The 21,867-nt window shown below is 42.1% G+C and overlaps 1 protein-coding gene across 1 annotated transcript; it reads right to left on the reverse strand.

The window, feature by feature from the left end:
* Positions 1-21,582, reverse strand: GP1BA (glycoprotein Ib platelet subunit alpha). Its single transcript, XM_073622985.1, has 4 exons — positions 21,508-21,582; positions 10,724-10,814; positions 7,688-8,193; positions 1-5,585 (listed from the first exon to the last, which is right to left on the reverse strand). Exons 2-4 carry the CDS (start codon positions 10,746-10,748, stop codon positions 4,320-4,322), a joined length of 1,797 nt encoding a protein of 598 aa, XP_073479086.1. The 5' UTR covers positions 10,749-10,814; positions 21,508-21,582; the 3' UTR covers positions 1-4,319.
* Between the last annotated feature and the right edge of the window lie 285 nt (positions 21,583-21,867).

Below are 21,867 nucleotides of genomic sequence, written 5' to 3' on the forward strand. Positions count from 1 at the left end.
AGGGGTAGGCAGAAGAGGCAGTCACCATGGGTACTTCAGCAGGAGGGTCAGGACCTGCAACCTACTCTGTAGGTCGTGGAGGGTGCACTTTGGCCTTTTTGCTTTGGGTGCTAGAAGATCTTGTTCCGCCAAAGGGTAAAAGGTTTCCCTGATCTGTTTAATCTCGTTGGCAATCAAAAAGTCTAAAAACATCTTGGTGAACAATACATTTTTTTTATTTTTTTTTATTTCAATGTTCTTATTGGAAAAGAAACAAAGCCTGGTAGGAACAGACGTATTATTGGAACAAAGGTTGTCAACATAGTAATACAAAGACATGAAATATATGACCACAAAAGATAATTGTCATCCAGCATTACATCAAATAAGCATGTTTTAAGCAAAAGAGAAATTAAATTAAAAAAAATAATAATGTCAGGTTAACCTCCGAGGGTTGAATGTACCCATCATCATCAAAAAACAAGACAAAACAATCATCATCAAGAAAGGAAACAAAACATAATCCTGAGTAGTAATTAAAACTGAACAATTGCTTCTAATCGGTAATTAGTAATATTACTACTACTACTGTATGATGGATAGCAGGAACAAGGGGAAGGGGGGAGGAAAGTAATGGGTAAGGAGCCTTGGAGAAATCCCGGCAGTGATCTTTGAGATTGTTGTAGGACTCATTACTGTGTGAGGCCCCATAAGCAACCAAATGTACCGTACATGTAGATACCAGAAAAGGAGGGAAATAATGAGGAAAAAGGAGAGGAAGAAGAAGAAAAAGTAGAGGGTCATCCCAGAGTTTTCATTAGGGAGTCGGGATATAACCGATCTACGGGTCCCATATCTTATCAAGTTTCTTGGAATTATTACAAAGTATATGAGTGAGTTTATCATTAATCATGATACAATTGAGTTTACTTCTAATGTAATCAAGAGGAATAACCGACTGTTTCCAAGGCCTAGCAATTGTAATTCTCGATGCCAGCAATATATAAGTAATCAATTTCACTGATTTTCTGGGCACTTCATCAGGCAGTTTGTGAAAAAGAGCTGCTTCTGGAGACCTGCGAATGTTCACCCCCGTCATCGAATTTATTTGATTAAATATCCTTATCCAGAACCTAGTCACGAGGGGGCATTGCCACCAAATATGGTGCACCGTCCCCAACTGGCCGCACCGTCGGAATCAATTCGGCGAAGTGAAAGGATGCATTTTTGCTACCATAGTTGGGACCAGGTACCAACGCAGGAGTGTTTAATAATTAGCCTCTATTAGAGTTGTATTGATTGAAACTTTAGATAAATTATAAGCGATGTCCTGCCACTCAGTCAGATCAAAGGTAAGGTTCAGGTCCCTTTCCCATTAATTCATATAGGCAAGTTTTGAGTCTGGCTCAGTGAGAGAGGCGTATACTGCAGATACACGCCCCCTCTGGAACCCCCTGGCTTGGCAAGATAGTTCAAAGGTTGTGAGTGTAAGGGGTCCCACCAGTAGGTTAAGTTTAGATCTGGCAAAGAATGCAATTTGATTGTATTGGAATATTTCACTAGGAAGCATTTGCAACGTATCCTTAAAATGTTGCAAAGTGTATATTTGATCTCCATTAAGAAAGTTGCCAATTCTTAATAACCCCTTATTGAGCCACCATTGAAATAACATTGGTACCAAGCCAGGTGGAAAATCTGGGTTACAAAAAATGGGAGCTAGTGGTGTATGTGGGGATGATAAAGGGCTGCTGTGACGTGTTCTGTCCCAAACTGCTAAAGAATGTGATAGAGAGGGACTTAATATAGGCGTAAATGGCTAGGAAGCCACTATGGCAAATGGATGGCAAGAAAGCACCTCAATAGAGACCCAATGGGGGACTGAGTCTTTAGCAGTAGTGTAAGCTTATTGGGCAATCTGGGCTGCTTGGAAATATGCCTGTAGATTAGGAAGACCAAACCCAAAAGCGTTTGTTTTTTGCATTCGAGGCCTCTTGTTACCTCACATGAAGAGCTGGACTTCAGCTTGTAGATGTTGTATATCTCCCCTCTGGATTTCCACCAGTAAAGTTCTAAAGTAGTAAAGGAGTCTGGGTAAGAACTTCATTTTGATTGAGTTGATTCTGCCAAACCATGAAAGGGAATAGTCCGCCCAACAACGAAGGACCTCCCTAGGTTTTTTAAATAATGGGGGGTAATTCGCCTTAATGACAGGGGTTCAGTTGACATCTTCTATTGAAACTAAGTATGGAAGGGAGTGGTGGGTCCACTTAAAACTATAAGTATTCTGAAGGGTCTGTACTATAGCAGGGGATAGCGAAACATTAAATGCCATTGTTTTTTGAGAATTTAGAGACAGGCCAGAGAGTTTGAGAAATGGTCCAACAAAGATAGCAAATTAGGTAGAGTCACTTGAGGGTTAGTGATATACTGTACATAAGGACATCATCTGCAAATAAAGCACATTTATGTTCCTGTTGTCCACAATGAATACTTTGAATGTTAGGGTGGCAACGACTCGCCATAGCCATGGGTTCTATTGCCAATGCAAAGAGGAGAGTGGACAGCCCTGTCTTGTGCCCCATTTAATAGGGAATAGTGATGATTTATGACCTCTAATGGAGACGTGGGCTACTGGGGAGCTATATAACGTCTTCAGCAAGGAAAGTAATGTAGAGCCAAAACCTAGGGTCTCTAGAGTAACAAAAAGGTAATTCCAGTTTAAACTATCAAAAGCCTTTATTGAGCTCTGAGTGGAGCATCCCAATTGGAGCGTACAGTAAATCCCGACTGATCCTTATGGATATATTGTGCTAAAAAGGTATTAAGGCGAGAGGCCAAAAGTTTCATAAGGGTCTTTAACCACTTCAGCCCCGGAAGAATTTACCACCTTCCTGACCAGAGCACTTTTTGCGATTCGGCACCGTGTCGCTTTAACTGACAATTGCGTGGTCGTGCAATGTGGCTCCCAAACAACAATGTCCTTTTTTTCCCACAAATAGAGCTTTCTTTTGGTGGTATTTGATCACTCCTGCAGGTTTTTTTTTTTTTTTTTTTTTTGCGCTATAAACAAAAAAAGAGCGACAATTTTGAAAAAAACGCATTATTTTTTACTTTTTGCTATAATAAATATCCCCCAAAAATATATAAAAAAAACAATTTTTTCCTCAGTTTAGGCCGATACGTATTCTCCTACATATTTTTGGTAAAAAAAAATCGCAATAAGCGATTATTGATCGGTTTGCGCAAAAGTTATAGCGTTTACAAAATAGGGGATAGTTTTATGGCATTTTTATTAATAATTTTTTTTTTTCTTTTAAATGGCGGCGATCATCGATTTTTATCGTGACTGCGACATTACGGCGGACACATCGGACATTTTTGACACTTTTTTGGGACCATTGTCATTTATACAGAAATCAGTGCTATACAAATGCAATGATTCCTGTGTAAATGACACTGGCAGTGAAGGGGTTAACCATTAGGTGGCAGTGTAGGGGTTAAGTGTGTCCTAGGGGCGTGTTTCTAACTGTGGGGGTGTGGCTGTGTGTGTGTGACACGTCACTGATCTCTGCTCCGATGACAGGGAGCAGAGATCAGTGACACTGTCACTAGGCAGAATGGGGAGATGTTTGTTTACATTAGCATCTCCCTGTTCTTCCTCCCCGTGAGGCAATCGTGGGTACCCGCGACCCGACTCACGGAGCTTGCCGCGGGCGCCGGCCGCTTCTTAAAGGGGAACATACAGGCACGTGATTCTGCCTGTACGAGCCCTTCTGCCGCAGTATATCTGTGTGAGGCGGTTGGCAAGCGGTTAAATCGCAATTTATCAGTGAAATTGGGCAGTAATTAAGAACGTCAGTAGGGTCCCTGTTGGGTTGAGGAATAACTCTAATATAGGCCTTATTTTCATTCAAAGTCACTGCACCTCCATCCCGCAGGGAATTGAAGTAAAGAGCCATGTGTGGCGCCTGAACAATACATTTTTACATTTCATGTATAATCATATTATTGTGTACACAACTTTCACCATCCACCTAGAAACCAGTGACGTCCTTCATATTCATGAGAACACAGCCCGTCCAATCACTAGAGACAAGTGACAACACCACCACTTCATGAAACAGCTCATCCAATCGCTAGAGACCAGTGACATCACTGAGACTCATCATGTGACCTAACTAGGACATTTCATATGCTTAACGATGGAAGCCTTTTTTTTATGAATCGATTCACAGCTCAGGCCACAAAACAGATGCGTTCATGTGAGGTAACATTTTTAATAAGTAGTTGTGTTTTCAGCATATATAAACCTTTTGCTACAATATAGTATACTCCAATCACTACAAAATGGCAGAAGTGTATAATCTCTCTTGGTCCCTGGTATTGGCCTCCAGCACCAACATTCTTGTCACCCCAGAGAATGACTGGTCACTGAAGTTGGATTCAATAGCCTTATCGTGGACAAGCAGTATTGTATCCTCACTCACTGGGGCACGTAGGCTGTACCGGATCAGCCGTATGTTCGGTAATTTCTCTGTGAGGGCCTGATAATGCCTATAGAGATGTGTATGGGTCCAAACCAACAGGCATGCTGATAGGATCATCTGGGCTATAAGTAGGAGTATACCAAAAATATAGATGATAAGGTGGAGGAAGCAGCAGTTTTTGAGAATCTTGTACTCCAGCCATGACATGCCGTGGGCTTCTGCTCGGGAATTTTTTGCTGGTGGCATGGTGTATAATAACTGATTCTCAGTAGACATCAGCAAAGTTTCTGTAAGATGCTTTTGTGTTGACACAATGGAGGTGGTTAGCATTGTACTGGGTTCCACCTTCACTGTGGTGGGAGGAGTAGAAGTTGGGTGCAAAGTGGTCGTTGAAGAAATAGAAGTTGGCCCTTCTGTGGTTTGTGGAGTTGTTCTCCTTTGTTCAGCAGTTGTCATCAAAGTAGTCTTATATGTTTTTGTGGTCATTTTTCTTGTTGTCAAAGCTGGCATGGCTGTTGGAGTTGTCTCTCTATATTTTGTTGAAGTCACGATTGATGTTGTCAGTCTTCTGCTTTTTGTAGTTGTAGCAACTGATGTTGGATGCTCTTCAGTGGTCAGCACAGGTGTAGTTTTTGCGAACGTCACCATTGTAGTCTTCTTTGTCGTTATCACTGGTTCTGTTGTCTTGGCAGTGGTTGGCAGCGCTTGTGTGACTTTACTTTTTGGTGTCATTATATGTTGGTCCACATCACCACGGCCCCCGCCATTACATGCATCCATATTATATTCAATAATTGGGGTCTTGTCAGAGCAGAGTACACTATTATCCTCACTACCTGGAGTCCCATCAGACAGTAAAGTATAGATATTAGCCTCATTATCTTCCACCCATTTCTTAAAATAGTGGAGGGCACAGCTGCAGTTCCAGGGGTTATTGTCAAGATATACATAAATAAGAACCTCCAGGCCATCAAAGAAATTTTCTGGAATGTTTGTTAGTAGGTTTTCTGCCAAGTACAATTTTTTGAGATGGACAAGGTTGTGGATGAGATGGCTTGGAAGTTCCCGCAGCTGATTGTTCGATAAATCCAGATGGTCTAGGTCTAAGTCATCAAAAACCTGTTTAAACAAATAAACAATCATGTTTGAAAACTTTTTTCTTAATGGAATATTTTACAACACATTTCTTCATTCAGTCACTACAGAAACATAAGCTGAACTTACCTAAATATACGTCACTTCCTTTTTTTGGCACCTAATTTTATCATTTCTTAGTGATGTCAGCATTTGAACTAAAAGTGGAAGGAGATGACACATGGGCCCATTATTGGCCTTATGTTAATTTTAGACCTTCTTTGCAAATAATTGGCTTTTATCTGGGTTGCGTGGCAGATAACTGTTCAGATACTCTATATATAATGGTTCAGATGGAAGATTTAGTAATACAAAAGCTGCAATGGCACACAATTAGGTTTTGTTGAATCTGCTGGCCCTCACATGCTATGGGGGATCCCAACCTTGGCTAAATGCCTGTGTTGATCAAACCTGCCACATTAGTTTGGATGGCCAAATTTGTTACAGATTAGCCACTTGACCTTCAGAAGATTTACCCCCCTTCATGACCTGGCCATTTTTTTGTGATACGGCACTGCATTACTTTACTGACAACTGCGCGTTCATGCAACGCTGTACCCAAATCAAGTGTATGTCATTTTCTCCCACAAATAGAGCTTTCCTTTGGTGGTATTTGATCACCACTGCGTTTTTTATTTTGCGCTATAAACAAAAAATATATTTTTTACTTTCTGCTATAAAACATATCCAATAAAATTTAAAAGAAAAATCTAATTACTTCATAAATTTAAGCAATATGTAGTCTGCTACATGTTTTTGGTTAAAAAAAAAAATTCCCAATAAGCGTATATTGATTGGTTTGGTTTGCACAAATGTTATAGCGTCTATAAACTACAGTGTATATATACTGAATTTTTTTTTCTATACTAGTAATGGCGGCGATCAGCGACTTATTGCTGGACTGCGATATTGCGGCATACAATCTGACACTTTGTGGGAACCAGTGACACTAATACAGTGATCAGTGCTAAAAATATGAACTGTCACTGTATTAAAGACACTGGCTGGAAAGGGGTTATACATCGGGGGGTATTAAAGGGTTAAATGTGTGCCTAACCCATGTTTGTGTTCATTATGTCATGTGCTTTTACTAAGGGAAGTGATGGATTTTATACCCTTTGCAGGGAAAGGAAACCCATCCCTTCCCCCCCTGTCAGAAAGAAGTTCTGCCTTGTTTACAAGGTGTTTTTCCGGCGGGTGCCAGTGGCCATCCATTCGCCGGCATTCACTAATTGGCTTCTGCTGTGACAAATCACAACAGAAGCGGCACGCGCCCCCCCCTACTCAGAAGAGCCAACTTGCCACTGTACATCCTTGTGATGTGGTCAGCAAGTGGTTAAGCTGTTTGCAGCCAAACCGAAGTACTAAACAGCCCACTGTAGGAAAGTAGGGCTAGGTTAATCCCACCTAAAACTTATTTTAGCTCTTGGAACCTATGAGATTGAATCTCCCCATCAGAGTTTAGGCTTAGGCTGGGGTTGGGCTTCAAAAGCAGAACTCTGCTCGTTTTGTCTAGGGGTGAACACAGAGCTTATACTCACCTGATCCTTCGATCCTCTAGAAAACAGCACTCGCCCACGTCCAGCGGTGGACTGTTCCTGCCGTCCTCAAGTCCAGAGCCAGTCTATGGGTGCGATTACGTCAGGAACCGTCCACCGCACATGACTGCTAGAGCACTGGGGGAGGGTGCAGGGGCGACAGGGATTGGTCTTGTGCTGGAAGGATCGGAGGGTTAGGTGAGCATCTCGGAAATCCTCTACCCTAGACAAAAACAAGCAGTTAACCCGTTCAGTGTGGGCACAGCCCCACTGCATGGGGGAAGAGAACAATTATTCCTTAGTTCTGCTTTAAGTGAACCTATTACATTACATAATAAAGTTCAATTTCACTTCCTGTTCCCTCCTGGGCACTTCCCTACGTTGGCCCCTGCAAAACACATTATATATTCATTCTGCAGAAAACTATACACTTCAAATCAGAAGACTTTCAAGGTTTCATAATTGACAGGTTCACTTTACTTTGCCATGTAAGAATGAAGCAAACAGAAAATAGGAAAAAGTCAGCAAATTATAAATACATGTTAGCACCTTATCTGAAAGCGAGCTGATGGTATTTTTCTGAAGCTCCAACACCTTCAGGTTCTTCAGCCCTTTAAAGGCCGAGTCAGGGATGGTTGAAATGTGATTGTTGGACAGAACTAGGGTGGTTAAGCTGGACAGTTGGGACAGATCTGGGATACTCTTGAATGAGTTATTGGCTAGATTTAATATTTCTAACATAATCGGAAGGTCCACCTTAAAACTAGTCATAGCATTGTCTGATAAGTCCAGATCCACCAGCTGTTTCATCCCTTTGAAGGTCGAGGTAGAGATGGCCTTCAGGTTATTAAAACTCAGAGCAAGAATGCCGGTATCTTGGGGTATCTCCTTCATGGGGACATTGGTTAAGGCAAGTCGAATGCAAGACGTCTCTATCATACCCCTTTGGTTTTCCTCTGTGACGCATGAAGAGGAGACTTGGTTGGCAAAAAGGAGACCAAAGATTCCAAAATAAAACAAAAGACTCGTGGCAACCATGGTGAGGCTAAAGTGAGCTATAAAACGAAGGGGAACAAAAAAAATAGACCATGTTAATGATTATGACAAATATAATTTTTAAAACTAAAAATTCTATCACATAATTTTTAAGGGACCATTTACACTGTTGCACTGTGTTTAGCGCATGCATGTTAAAATCTGCTACGTTAAGACAGCCCATTCATTTATATGGGCCGCCTAAAATACCAAAATGCACAAAAAAAAGGTGCATGTACTATTTTGTTTGGGGACATGTAGGGCAATACTGTGCATTATCATGTTCTGTAATGCATGTATGCTGGCAAGGTCCACTAGGATATCATTCAGAATGAGTGGCAGCGCAGTGCACCAACACACGTAATGCGCATTACTGCAACTCGATGGCGTGACCAGGCCCATTGAGTAGCTATCAGCAATGAATGAAATTGTTTTAAATTTTCCCGGAATTTTAAGTGAAAATTGGGAGATTTCAGCAAAAAGTTTGCCGAACTTTTGTCAAAATGCTTTGGAGTGAACTGGGAAGAAGAAATCAATGTTTTCTGTGTTTTTTTTAAAGAGTGCAATGGATTATAAATGGTTCCATAAAATGGTTCCTCAGCCTCATTATTTAATTTTATTTTCACAGAAAAAAAAAAAACCAGTAAAAAAAAAGAAGATACAATAAGTCCCCTTTCACACGATCGGCCCGATCGGATTCACGTGTCCGTTTTTCAGGTGGATCTGAGCGGGCCACCTATTTACTTCTGTGGGCAGGCCTATGTCAGCGGAGATGTGTCCACTGACGCCCGCCTGCCATCCGATATGACAAGATCCACTCAAAACAGACGGATAGCGATACCTTATCAATGCGTCCCAGCGGATGGGATCAGATGAAAACAGACAGGCGGTCCATTTTCATCCGATCTCCCCATAGAGGAGAGCGGGACTCTGACAGGTCCGTCCCTGCACAGTGAGCGGAGACGGACCTGTCATCCACCTGCTCAGCGGGGATCAACGGAGCGATTTCTCCCCCCCCCCCCGCTGAGCAAGCAGAGTCCGTCCAACTGATCCGCCTCGTGTGAAAGGGGCCTTATTAAACTATCCTAAATATCCAGCCACACAAGAAAACACACACCCTCTGAAAAAAGTCGTTGTAAACCCTTCCATATAACCAGTGAAGTGACTTTTCTCAGGTGATACACAGAAGTGAAACAAATCCTTCTGCATACGTTGTACTTGTTTATACGCCGTCTTCTCTTCTCTACATCCATTCAAAGTGAGAATAATTAAAGCTTGTCTGAGCTTCCAAAAAAAAAAAAAAAGGGGGGTGGAGAGCTGAAATTACACTCTGCAGAGTTCAGCGAGGAGAGCTCTAAGAGCTGATTGGAGGGAAGGGACACCCCACCCCCCCTTCACACAGCATGCAGGAACAGAGCTGCGGATGTCAATCAGTTAGAGGTCCCTCCCCTGTCACTATTTTTCTCTGGTTATGACTAAGGCCTTATAGGCTGAAACGCGTCAACTGACTTAGTCTGCGTTTGTTCACTGAGGCTGTCTAATAAAATGAAGACATTTTAAGAGCAACAACCGGAGTGCGGATCATTTTTTCTACATTACTCTACTCAGCCAGTGACTGTGGATCGAGCACATGGGAGCTCTGCTGTCTATGTGTTGTATGGGTAGTAGCACTGACTTTTCTGTTTATACCATTTTTCTCTTGGTGTCAGCAAAACTTGTCAGTAGTGACTCATGCTGATAGAGGAAGGAAGCAACAGACAGAAATTAGATTTATGCCTTATACACTCGATCAGACAATCGTACAACTTATCATTTGCATTTTCTTGTAGCTACGTATCGGAAATGATGTCAAATATGTGTGACCCCTGTGTCTGCCACGCCTTTTGGCTTTTTCCGTTCGTATTGTTCTCCCATCTCCTTCCGGGTTATTTTTGTGTTTCCGATCATGCGTGGTGTTTGTCTAACGATTTTTAGCGGGCCCATACTGTACTGTACTGATTAAACGATTGTCGTTCGCTGGGTTATCGTCTGAGCAAAGTTTTCGCGCTCGTCCCTTCGGATATTGTTGGGCGAACTGTCGCGATTGGCAGTAGAAAGCCAACGATACTAACAATCAGACTATCGTGCGATCAATCTGAGTTTCCATTCTTTCTTTCCTATGGGGAAACTCGCTTTGATATACGAGTGCTTTGGATTACAAGCATTCTTCTTGAACGAATTATGCTTGTAATCCACGGTATTTGCGGTTTGGTAGGACTAATACCCTGTTTCCCCTAAAATAAGACCTAGCGTGATTGTCGGTGATGGCTGCAATAAAAACCCTACCCACCAAATAAGCCCTAGTTAAAGTCCTTGTAGGTCTTATTTTCAGGGTAGGGCTTATTTTCGGGGAAACAGGGTAGGGCTTATTTGGGGGGTAGGGCTTATATTGCAGCCGTCACCGACAATCACGCTAGGTCTTATTTTTGGGGAAACAGGGTAGTCCTGCAATTTTTAAATAAAACCCTCAGTTTATCCCAAAAAACAAAAATGTAATATATTGCAGCTTACCAGTCCTCAGATGTGTTGGCTGCATTCGTTTTCTTTTTTTTCTTTCACTTTTATTTTCACCTGATGGTAGTCCAAAAATACACCTCCTGTCCTAGAATAAAAGTGCAACAGGAAAGAAGCTCAAGTATCTCTTTTTTTTTTTTTTAGATGAGCATAAAACTGCATGTCTTGTTTATTGAGTTTGGAGAGCCATTAACAATCAATGGCACTCCAAGAACAGCACTTTTTTTTTTTTTTTGCGCATTTTGTGAATGGATGCAAAATCGTGTGGTTCCGAGCGCGTTCACGCACTACATAAGTGTGAATACAGCCTCAGAAAATGGGTCTTTGTTTATTTTTTGATGAAACGTGAACATTTGGAATATTTCATTCCGTGTCATGCTTCACCAAATCCACTTCTCTTATCTCGAAGGATTTTTCTTAAAGTACCTTTTACTTTATAAGTACAGTAAAACCTTGGATTGCGAGCATAATTTGTTTTGGAAACATGCTTGTAATCCAAAGCACTTGTATATCAAAGCGAATTTCCCCATAAGAAATAATGGAAACTCGATTTCACAACCATTTAATCATAGGTCCTTCAGTCTATAGTCCATATAAAAAGATTATAGGTTGTGTAATCATAAAATGTCCTTCCACAGATGGAAGCCTCCACAAGGGGATTTGAAGCAAAATCCAGCAGGAGCTACAGGGTATAAAAGAGAAGAGAGGCGCCTCTAAGTGTAGCAATATGATTACATTTAATGAAGGAACTACATTTAGCAACTCACATGGTTGATGATTAAAAGAGGCACATCTAAATATACAGGCATCCGGGGTAAAGCTGTCCACATAGACCATCCTCTGTACTGCTGGCTCTTACTACTGTCAGTCTGCAATCGTGACCAGGAAGACTACCCTGCAGTAGAGCGATCTGAAAGCGAGGCTTGAAGCGCTTGTGGAGTGTGGAGTGGAAGGGACAACATTGATAGCAGTGGGGAGGACGGTCTATGTGGACAGCTTTACCCCGGATGCCTGCATACTTAGATGTGCCTCTTTTAATCATCAACCATGTGAGTTACTAAATGTTTGACCTTCATTAAATGTAACCATATTGCTACACTTAGAGGCGCCTCTCTTCTCTTTTATACTCAGTTGTGACTTGATGCTACTTGTATATCAGAACATCACTTGTATATCAAGTCAATATTTATTAAAAAAAAAATTGCTTGTCTTGCAAAACACTCTCAGACCAAGTTAATCTCAATCCAAGGTTTTACTGTACTTTATTAGCTCATTTACATTTTATTTTTGAACTAGATGATGGCCTTCTTCTCCCTTTACCCTTTACCTTACTCTCTGCCTCCATTTTTTTTTTTTTTCCTTTTTGGGTCTACCACTTATCTATGATCTCCAGAACTCACTATAGGCCTTCAGCAATATCATCCTCTATTCTATAGGGCAGTGATGGTGAACCTTGGCACCCCAGATGTTTTGGAACTACATGCACTTTGCAGTGTAGTTGAGCAACATGGGAAATGTAGTTCCAAAACATCTGGGGTGCCAAGGTTCGCCATCACCGCTATAGGGTATTACTCATCTCCTTCCTCAACTCATCCTACTATCTCTAGTCCCTCTTCCTCAGTTCTCTGTCCTATAGATTGTAGACCCCTGGTGCCCAACCTGCAGCTCGGGGGCTGCATGCTATCCTTTGGCACTTCTTGTGTGGTCCTCAGGGCCCATGTAGACACTAACCTGTTGGTCCCTAATGTCCTGCTATAGCAGTGATTGTTAGCAATCTTATGTACTGTAGTCTATGACTGTCTTTGAAGCATATCTCTAACAACTTCTGTAGCATGTTTACTGCCTTTATAGTTTCTTGCAGCATGCCAGCAGTCTCTGACCATCTCTTGTATTACATCCAGTCTCTGACAATCTCTGATACCATGTCCACAGTCTCTGGCCATCTCTGATACCATGTCCACAGTTTCTGACCATCTCTTGTATCAAGTCCATAGGCTCTGACCATCTTCTGTACAATGTCTACAGTCTCTGGCCATTTCTTGTATCATGTCTACAGTCTCTGACCATCTCCTATACCATGTCCACAGTCTCTGACCATCTCCTGTACCATATCCGCAGTCTCTAACCATCTTGTGTACCATGTCGGCAGTCCTTGACCATCTCCTGTACCATGTCTACAGTCTGACCATCTCCTATACCATGTCCACAGTCTCTGGCCATCTCCTGTACCATGTCTGCAGTCCCTGACCATCTCCAGTACCATGTCTACAGTCTCTGACCATCTCTCGTATCATGCCCATAGTCTTTGACTATATCATGTTCTGTGTTTGCTGTCTCTGATCATGATTATTCATTTAAGTTTGTATGCGGCCCTTTGGTTATGTGGGGAGGCACACTTGAGGCTCCTTTTGCAGGTACCACCCTTCCCGCTGAGCCAGCCAGCCACCGCTGCCACAGGACACATAGGCAGCAGCGCTGACACAGAGACAACAGTTCCTGCGGGGGGGTTTCTCCCCCCTCCCTCCCCTCCCCTCCCCAAGTCCAAGCAGCGCCTGTGAAGAGGAGCTGGCAGTGCCATTCCTAATTGGCTGTGGATGGGTCAATCAAAAAAAAGCAGGAGGACTGCAACCCCCATGTTGCCCAGTGGCACAAGAGGAAGGAGGACACCACAAGGCTGCCTGGGAGAAGGGAGAGGGACCACAGAGCAGGGAGAGGCCAGACAAAGGAGAATGGGCAGCTACTGAGGGGGACATCATGGCCGGGCTGGCGCAACAGTTTTTCCCATCAGCAGCTACATAGTCGGACACAGATTACCTGACACAGATACGCCACCTTCCATGGTGTACCTGTACAGATGCCGCTGGGTTCTTTGGTCACCAGGATGCCAGTCGGGCACCCTTCAAGAGCCTATTCCAAGAAGTCCACTCCTTTGGGCCTTGGTGTCACCAGGATTGGTGAGCGGACACTAGTCCATCTTGTGCATAGACATTAAGACTCTGCATGCAGACACCTTTACCTTGTTCTTCATCAGAGCCTTCCCAGGAGACACTTTACACCAATTATCTACTGTTACTGAGTGTTATTGCATTGAGATCTCTTTGGGCCCTTTTGAGCTAGCTGAAGATACCGGACATCTCCACTAATAGGACTCCCATACAGTGGAACCTTGAATTGCGAGTAACACAGTTAACGAGTGTTTCACAATACGAGCTATTATTTTTTTTTAAATCCTGACTTGGTTTGCAAGTGTTATCTCGCAAAACAAGCAGGATTTGTGCAGCATTTGGGCAGAGGTGCGGGGGTGCCGGTGACACGAGGAGCCATTCGGAGCCTCTCGTAAATACTTGGAAACACTCGGAAATACTCGGAAACACTCGGAAATACTCCGTTCCCAAGTGTTTCCGAGCCTTTCCGAGGGTTTCCGAGTACATCCGAGTGTTCTCTGAGTATTTCCGAGTCTCTCTCGGGCCCCCCCCACCTCTGGTCACATGCGGTATTGCATGCAATAGAAGTCAATGTGGAACTAATTTATCTTTGTTTCCATTGACTTCTATGGGGAAACTCGCTTTGATATGCTTTGGATTACAAGCATTCTCCTGGAACAGATTATGCTCGTAATCCAAGGTTCCACTGTATATCATCTTCTACAATGCGAAGGACTCAGTGAACAACACTGGTATACATTAAGGCAGAACTCTCACTTTTAAAGTGTAACGTCAATGTTGCATATTGTACATTTCACTGTACGTTTTTGTTCTGGGCCCATGATCTCAGGATTTTAAGGAAATAGATTGACCTGTTACAAAGTTATAGTAGGTGAGGTTGAAAGAAGAGACAGGTCCATCAAGTCCAACCTATGTGTGTGATTATATGTCAGTATTACATTGTATATCCCTGTATGTTGCGGTCGTTCAGGTGCTTATCTAATAGTTTTTTGAAGCTATCGATGGTCCCCTGCTGAGACCACCGCCTGTGGAAGGGAATTCCACATCCTTACCGCTCTTACAGTAAACAACCCTCTACGCAGTTTAAGGTTAAACCTTGTTTCTTCCAATTTCAGTGAGTGGCCACATGTCTTATTAAACTCCCTTCTGCAGAAAAGTTTTATCCCTATTGTGGGGGTCATCAGTACGGTATTTGTAAATTGAAATCATATCCCCTCTCAAGCATTTCTTCTCCAGAGAGAATAAGTTCAGTGCTCGCAACCTTTCTTCATAACTAATATCCTCTAGGCCCTTTATTAGCTCTGTTGCCCTTCTTTGTACTCGCTCCATTTCCAGTACATCTTTCCTGAGGACTGGTGCCCAGAACTGGACAGCATACTCCAGGTGCGGCCGGACCAGAGTCTTGTAGAGCGGGAGAATTATCGTTTTATCTCTGGAGTTGATCCCCTTTTTAATGCCAATATTCTGTTTGCTTTGTTAGCAGCAGCTTGGCTTTGCATGCCATATCTGAGCCTATCATCTACTAGGACCCCCAGGTCCTTTTTCCATCTGAGATTCCCCCAGAGGTTCACCCCCCAGTGTATAGATTGCATTCATATTTTTGCCACCCAAATGCATTATTTAACATTTTTCTACATTAAACCTCATTTGCCATGTAGTTGCGCACCCCATAAATTTGTTGAGATCTTCTTGCAAGGTTTCCACATCCTGCGGAGAAGTTATTGCCCTGCTTAGCTTAGTGTCGTCAGCAAATACAAAGATTGAACTGTTTACCCCATCCTCCAGGTCATTTATGAACAAATTAAATAGGATTGGTCCCAGCACAGAACCCTGGGGGACCCCACTACCCACCCCTGACCATTCTGAGTACTCCCCATTTATCACCACCCTCTGAACTCACCCTTGTAGCCAGTTTTCAATCCATGTACTCACCCTATGGTCCACGCCAAAGGACCTTACTTTGTACAGTAAACATTTATGGGGAACTGTGTCAAATGCTTTTGCAAAATCCATATACACCACGTCTACGGGCCTTCCTTTATCTAGATGGCAACTCACCTCCTCATAGAAGGTTAAGAGATTGGTTTGGCAAGAACGATTCTTCATGAATCCATGCTGATTACTGCCAATGATACTGTTCTCACTGCTAAAATCTTGTATATAGTCCCTTATCATCCCCTCCAAGAGTTTACATACTATTGATGTTAGGCTAACTGGTCTGTAAGTCCCAGGGATGTATTTTGGGCCCTTTTAAAATATTGGTGCTACATTGGCTTTTCTCCAATCAGTGGTGCCATTCCAGTCAGTAGATTGTCAGTAAAAATTAGGAACAATGGTCTGACAATTACTTGACTGAGTTCCCTAAGTACCCACGGGTGCAAGCATTCTGGTCCTGGTGATTTATTAATGTTCAGTTTCCCATGTTCTAATTCTGTCCTCTGTTAACCATGGAGGTGCTTCCTGTGATGTGTCATGAGGATAAACACTGCAGTTTTGGTTACTGAAGCCCCCCGATTCCCTCTTGAAGGCTGAGGAGAAGAATAAATTCAATACCTTCACCATCTCCCCATCCTTTGTAACCAGATGTCCTTCCTCATTCTTTATGGGGCCAATATGGTCTGTCCTCCCTTTTTGGAATAAGTCATCTTTATTCTCCTTCATACGTGAGCACATAGGTCATATTTGGGGCTTGTGAATTGGTTGCTCTAGCTACTTTGTATGTGCCTTTGTGTTATGTTGCCTAATATCAGTTTGCCATTGGCAACTACTTATTTTAAGTTATTACTGTTTGTTTGCTGCAAAAAGTATTTCAGTAAAACACATTTGATTTACTATAGCTTGGTGTCCTTTTACCACTGTGTCTGCAATAACATTTGTTTACTAGGTGTGCCAGAGGGGCTGAGGCTGTTCTTTAGGTTGAGAGGCAGAGTATACAGTGCCTTGAAAAAGTATTCATACCCCTTGAAATTTTCCACATTTTGTCATGTTACAACCAAAACCACAAAAAATGTATTTTGTTGGGATTTTATGTGATAGACCAACACAAAGTGGCACATAATTGTGGAGTGGAAGGAAAATGATAAATGGTTTTCAAATATTTTTATATATAAATATATGAAAAGTGTGGTGTGCATTTGTATTCATCCCCCCTGAGTCAATACTTTGTAGAACCTCCTTTCCCTGCAATTACAGCTACAAGACTTTTTGGGGATGTCTCTACCAGCTTTGCACATCTAGAGAGTGACATTTTTGCCCATTCTTCTTTGCAAAATAGCTCAAGCTCTGTCAGATTGGATGAAGAGCGTCTGTGAAAAGCAATTTTCAAGTCTTACCACAGATTCTCTATTGGATTTAGGTCTGGACCTTGACTGGGCCATTCTAACACATAAATATGTTTAATATAAACCATTCCACTGTAGCTCTGGCTGTATGTTTAGGGTCATCGTTCTGCTTGAAGGTCTCCGTTTCAAGTCTCTAATGCTGCGTACACACGATCGGACATTCTGACAACAAAATCCATGGATTTATTTCCGACGGTTGTTCGCTCAAACTTGTCTTGCATACACACAGTCGCACAAATGTTGCCGGAAATTCCGATCGCCAAGGATGCGGTGACGTACAACACGTACGACGAGCTGAGAAAAATGAAGTTCAATAGCCAGTGCGGCTCTTCTGCTTGATTCCAAGCATGCGTGGACTTTTGTGCGTCGGAATTGTGTACACGCGATGGGAATTTACTACAATAGATTTTGTTGTAGGAAAATTTGAGATCCAGCTCTCAAATTTTGTTGGAAATTCCTACAACAAATGTCCGATGGATCCTACATACGGTTGGAATTTCCGACAACAAGCTCACATCGAACATTTGTTGTTGGAAATTCTGACCGTGTGTACAAGGCATAACAGGTTTTCTTCTAAGATTGCCCTGTATTCGGCTCCATACATGTTCCCATCAACTCTGACCAGCTTCCCTGTCCCTGCTGAAGAAAATCATCCTCACAACATGATGCTGCCACCACCATGTTTCACGGTGGGGATGGTGTGTTCAGGGTGATGTGCAGTGTTAGTTTTCCGCCACACATAGCATTTTGCTTTTAGGCCAAAAAGTTAAATTTTGGTCTCATCTGACCAGAGCACCTTTTGTTTGCTGTGTCCCCCGCATAGCTTCTCGCAAACTGCAAACAGGACTTCTTATGGCTTTCTTTTAACAATGGCTTTCTTCTTGCCACTCTTCCATAAAGGTCAGATTTGTGGAGAGCACGACTAATAGTTGTCCTGTGGACAGATTCTCCCACCTGAGCTGTGGATCTCTGCAGCTCCTCCAGTGTTACCATGGGCCTCTCGGCTGCTTCTCTGATGAAGGATCTCCTTGCCCGGCCTGTCAGTTTAGGTGGACGGCCATGTCTTGGTAGGTTTGCACTTGGGCCATACTCTTTCCATTTTCGGATGATGCATTGAACAGTACTCTATGAGATGTTCAAAGCTTGGGATATTTTTTTTATAACCTAACCTTGCTTTAAACTTCTCCACAACTTTATCCCTGACCTGTCTGTTGTGTTCCTTGGCCTTCATGATGCTGTTTGTTTACAAAGGTTCTCTAACAAACCTCCGAGGGCTTCACAGAACAGCTGTATCTATACTGGGATTAAATTACACACAGGAGGACTCTATTTAAAAATGAGATGACTTCTGAAGGTAATTGGTTCCACTAGATTTTAGTTAGGGGTATCAGAGTAAAAGGGGGCTGAATACAAATGCACGCCACACTTTTTAGATATTTATTTGTAAAAAATTTCGAAAACCATTTATCATTTTCCTTTCACTTCCACTATAAAATCCCAATAAAATACATTTACATTTTTTGGATGTAACATGACAAAAAGTAGAAAATTTCAAGGGGTTTGAATACTTTTTCAAGGAACTGTAGAGCCTAACATTTTCAAGAGACTCCTTCGGGGATGGCGCTACACTCCTATATATTAAGAAAGTTGACCACCACTGTTGTAGACCATTGAACCTTTTTTAAAAGATTCTTCATCTTTTTTTTTAAATACTTTTTCTGTTGGGGATATCGACCAACAATAGACACACACAGAATGTCCTTCCAAATATACATCCTGTAAATCCTACAAGTTTGTCATTTACATGACTGCATCAGATGTGTATGTACAAAATGCCAATGAAATTAAAGTGCTAACAAAAATGACAGCACACTCTCTGTTGCCAGTCTCTCAGGTGTTTAAATGAAATTTGCAGTTCCGGCATCTGGTCACTAGATGTCACGATTGTACTATATAAATTGAACTGTCCCCTTTTTAGCATTGAACTGTCACCTTTTTAGCATTGAACTGTCCCCTTTTTGGATTTTTTTTTTCACTTTTTAAATTTTTTAAAAAGTTTTGCTGCAAAACAATACTTTATATGGTTACCTTTTAACTTTCCTCCTGATATTTTTGTGGTCATGTCCTCATGTTCTTCTTGGTCGTAGATCCATATTGAAAATATTGTCCTCCTGAACCTTATTCATACCCTTCACAAATTGAAAGATTACAATCATGTCCCTCCTTACCCCTCTTTTCTTGAGGATTCCTGAGGTATCCCTCAGACCTTTCACCATTTTTGATGCCTATCTCTGGACACGTTCTATCTTAGAAATATCTTTTTATAAGTGAGGTCTCTAGAACTGGACACACTGGGGTAGATTTACTAAAACTGGAGAGTGCAAAATTGTGTGCAGCTGTGCTTAGAAACCAAACAGCTTCCAGGTTTGTTTTTTTTGTCAAAGCTTAATTAAAAAAAGCTGACAATAGAAGCTGATTGGCTACCATGAACAACTGCACCAGATTTTGCACTCCCCAGTTTTATTAAATTAACCACTTACGGACCGCCGCACGTTGATATACGTCCTAAATTTGAACAGGAATATTGTTGTTATGGCAGCAGCTAGCTGCCATAACCCCGGTATCCTCTTCTTCGGCCGGCGGTCCACTTTCCGATAATGGTGGTCTCTCCTGTGCCCTCCGTCGCTTACCGGAGCCATCGGCAGCGGCGGAGGCGATCGGATGTTGTCTCTTGATGGGTATGGAGACGAGTGAGGAGAAGATGGCCCCCCACCTGTCTCCATACCATTGCAGGGCGGAAGTGACGTCAAAACGTCACTTCTGCCCATAACTCTTAAAGGGCCATTTTATTTTATTTTTTTTATTGCATCCAAGTGTAAATATGAGATTTGAGGCCTTTTTGACCCCAGAGCTCATATTTAAGAGGTCCTGTCATGCTTTTTTGCTATTACAAGGGATAAAAGGAATAACGTGACACACTTTTTTTTTTTTTAAAGAACAGTGTAAGAATAAAAAATAAAAGGTAAAATAAATAAGAAAATTTTTTTCTTATAAACGTGCCCCGTCCCGCTGAGCTCGCGTGCAGAAGCGAATGTATAGGTGAGTAGCGTCCGCATATGAAAACGGTGTTCAAACCACACATGTGAGCTATCGCCATAATCGGTAGAGTGAGAGCAATAATTCTAGCCCTAGACCTCCTCTGTAACTCAAAAAATGCAACCTGTAGAATTATTATGAATGGACACAGTGAGCGAGTGTGTTTACTGTGTTCATTTAGAAAAGGAAGGGGCTGGTAAATTACATATTTAGTAGCCCCTTTCCCCGCGCTCCATCCTGAAACATCCCCACACCAGCCAGGGGGAGAGGAGAGGAGAGAAGCCAGAAGCACTGTGGGATGGTGGGGGGGGGGGGGGGGGGCAACAAGAGGGGGAGGAGCCCAGGAGTTGTCACTGCACATATGGGTTGATTTACTAAAACTGGAGAGTACAAAATCTGGCACAGCTCTGCATAGAAACCAATCAGCTTCCATTTTTTTTTGTCAAAGCTTAATTGAACAAGCCAAAGTTAGTAGCTGATTGGCTACCATGCAAAGCTACATCATATTTTTCACTCTCTGGTTATAGTAAATCAACCCTTTAGTGATTAGGGTTTGCCCAAGCACACCTGGCACACCCCCTGCGCACGCCTGTGATATAGACGAAAGTTTGTGAACACCTGACCACCACACCTATTATATGAGCTTCTTGGACATCCTATTTCAAAACCGCAGCCATTAATATGGAGTTGCTCACTCTCCCTGTTATGTCTCCAGTCTTCTGGTCAGCATTACTTGCCAATAAGGAATAAACTGTATGGATACTGAACCATCACACCTTGTTGGACATCACATCCTAAAACTATGGGTCCTAATATCCAGCTGACCTCTCCCCTATTTTGCAAATATAATTGCCTCCACTCTACTAGGAAGGCTTGATTTTGGAGTGTGTCTGTGAGAATTTGTGCACATTCAGCCAAAAGAACATCTGCAAAGTCAGATCCTAAAGTTGGATAAGAAGACCTGACTCACAATTGGCATTCCAATTCATCCCAAAGGTGATCAGTAGGGTTGAGGTCAGGGCCCTGTGCAGGACACTTAAGTTCCTCCACACCAAACCATGTCTTTATGGAGCTGGCTTTGTACACAGGGACACAGTTATGGTGGAAAAGAAAAGAGACCTTCTCCAAACTGTTGCCACAAGGTTGGAAGAACACAATTGGATACACCTGGATTCAAGCATTTTGAGGGGTGCCCAAGTGCTTTTGACCTTATAATGTGGTGGGTGTAATGGTCCTGTGTCTATGTAAATTTTGCCATATAGTGTATAGGTAACTCTTATTTAATTTAGCATTCCAGCATTTACCTAAAATTATGAAATATTTGTTTCGAGAAGACTGACCCAAAAAAACAAATCAATAAAACATTCCATGAATCAGCAATGTATCACTAGGTACTCACCTCACAGAGAGAATTCTATGAAGGATCTGATGGTCTTTCTTCCTCCTTCTTATGTTTTTCATATAGCGTTGTGTCTTATCTTGACTTCCAACTGTTTCCTGGACCTAATTTAACTTCATATGTAAGGGAAATGGCTTAAATGTTTAGTCCTGTGGAATTGCTTGAAAAACCACATATCTCTCGCCTTTTTCACAGAATATTCTTTATGTCACACATACTAAGATGTATACAGTCATATGAAAAATGAAATTTTCAACCCAATGGAAAATGTTGACTTTTTCAACACATTAACAGGCAAACATTACATCTTCATTCAAATAGTGTCTACAGATAAGGATGATATACTTGAATAGGAACACA

This window comes from Aquarana catesbeiana, linkage group LG03, assembly GCF_042186555.1.
Source record: "Aquarana catesbeiana isolate 2022-GZ linkage group LG03, ASM4218655v1, whole genome shotgun sequence".
Taxonomy (NCBI): Eukaryota; Metazoa; Chordata; class Amphibia; order Anura; family Ranidae; genus Aquarana; species Aquarana catesbeiana.

Coding starts and splice junctions, on each gene's coding strand:
- GP1BA (XM_073622985.1), bottom strand. CDS start 10,748: ATGCAGCCAACACATCTGAGGACTG. Junction 8,194..10,723: donor GCCAACACATCTGAGGACTG/GTAAGCTGCAAT, acceptor TTCGTTTTATAG/CTCACTTTAGCCTCACCATG. Junction 5,586..7,687: donor TCAGCTCGCTTTCAGATAAG/GTGCTAACATGT, acceptor TTGTTTAAACAG/GTTTTTGATGACTTAGACCT.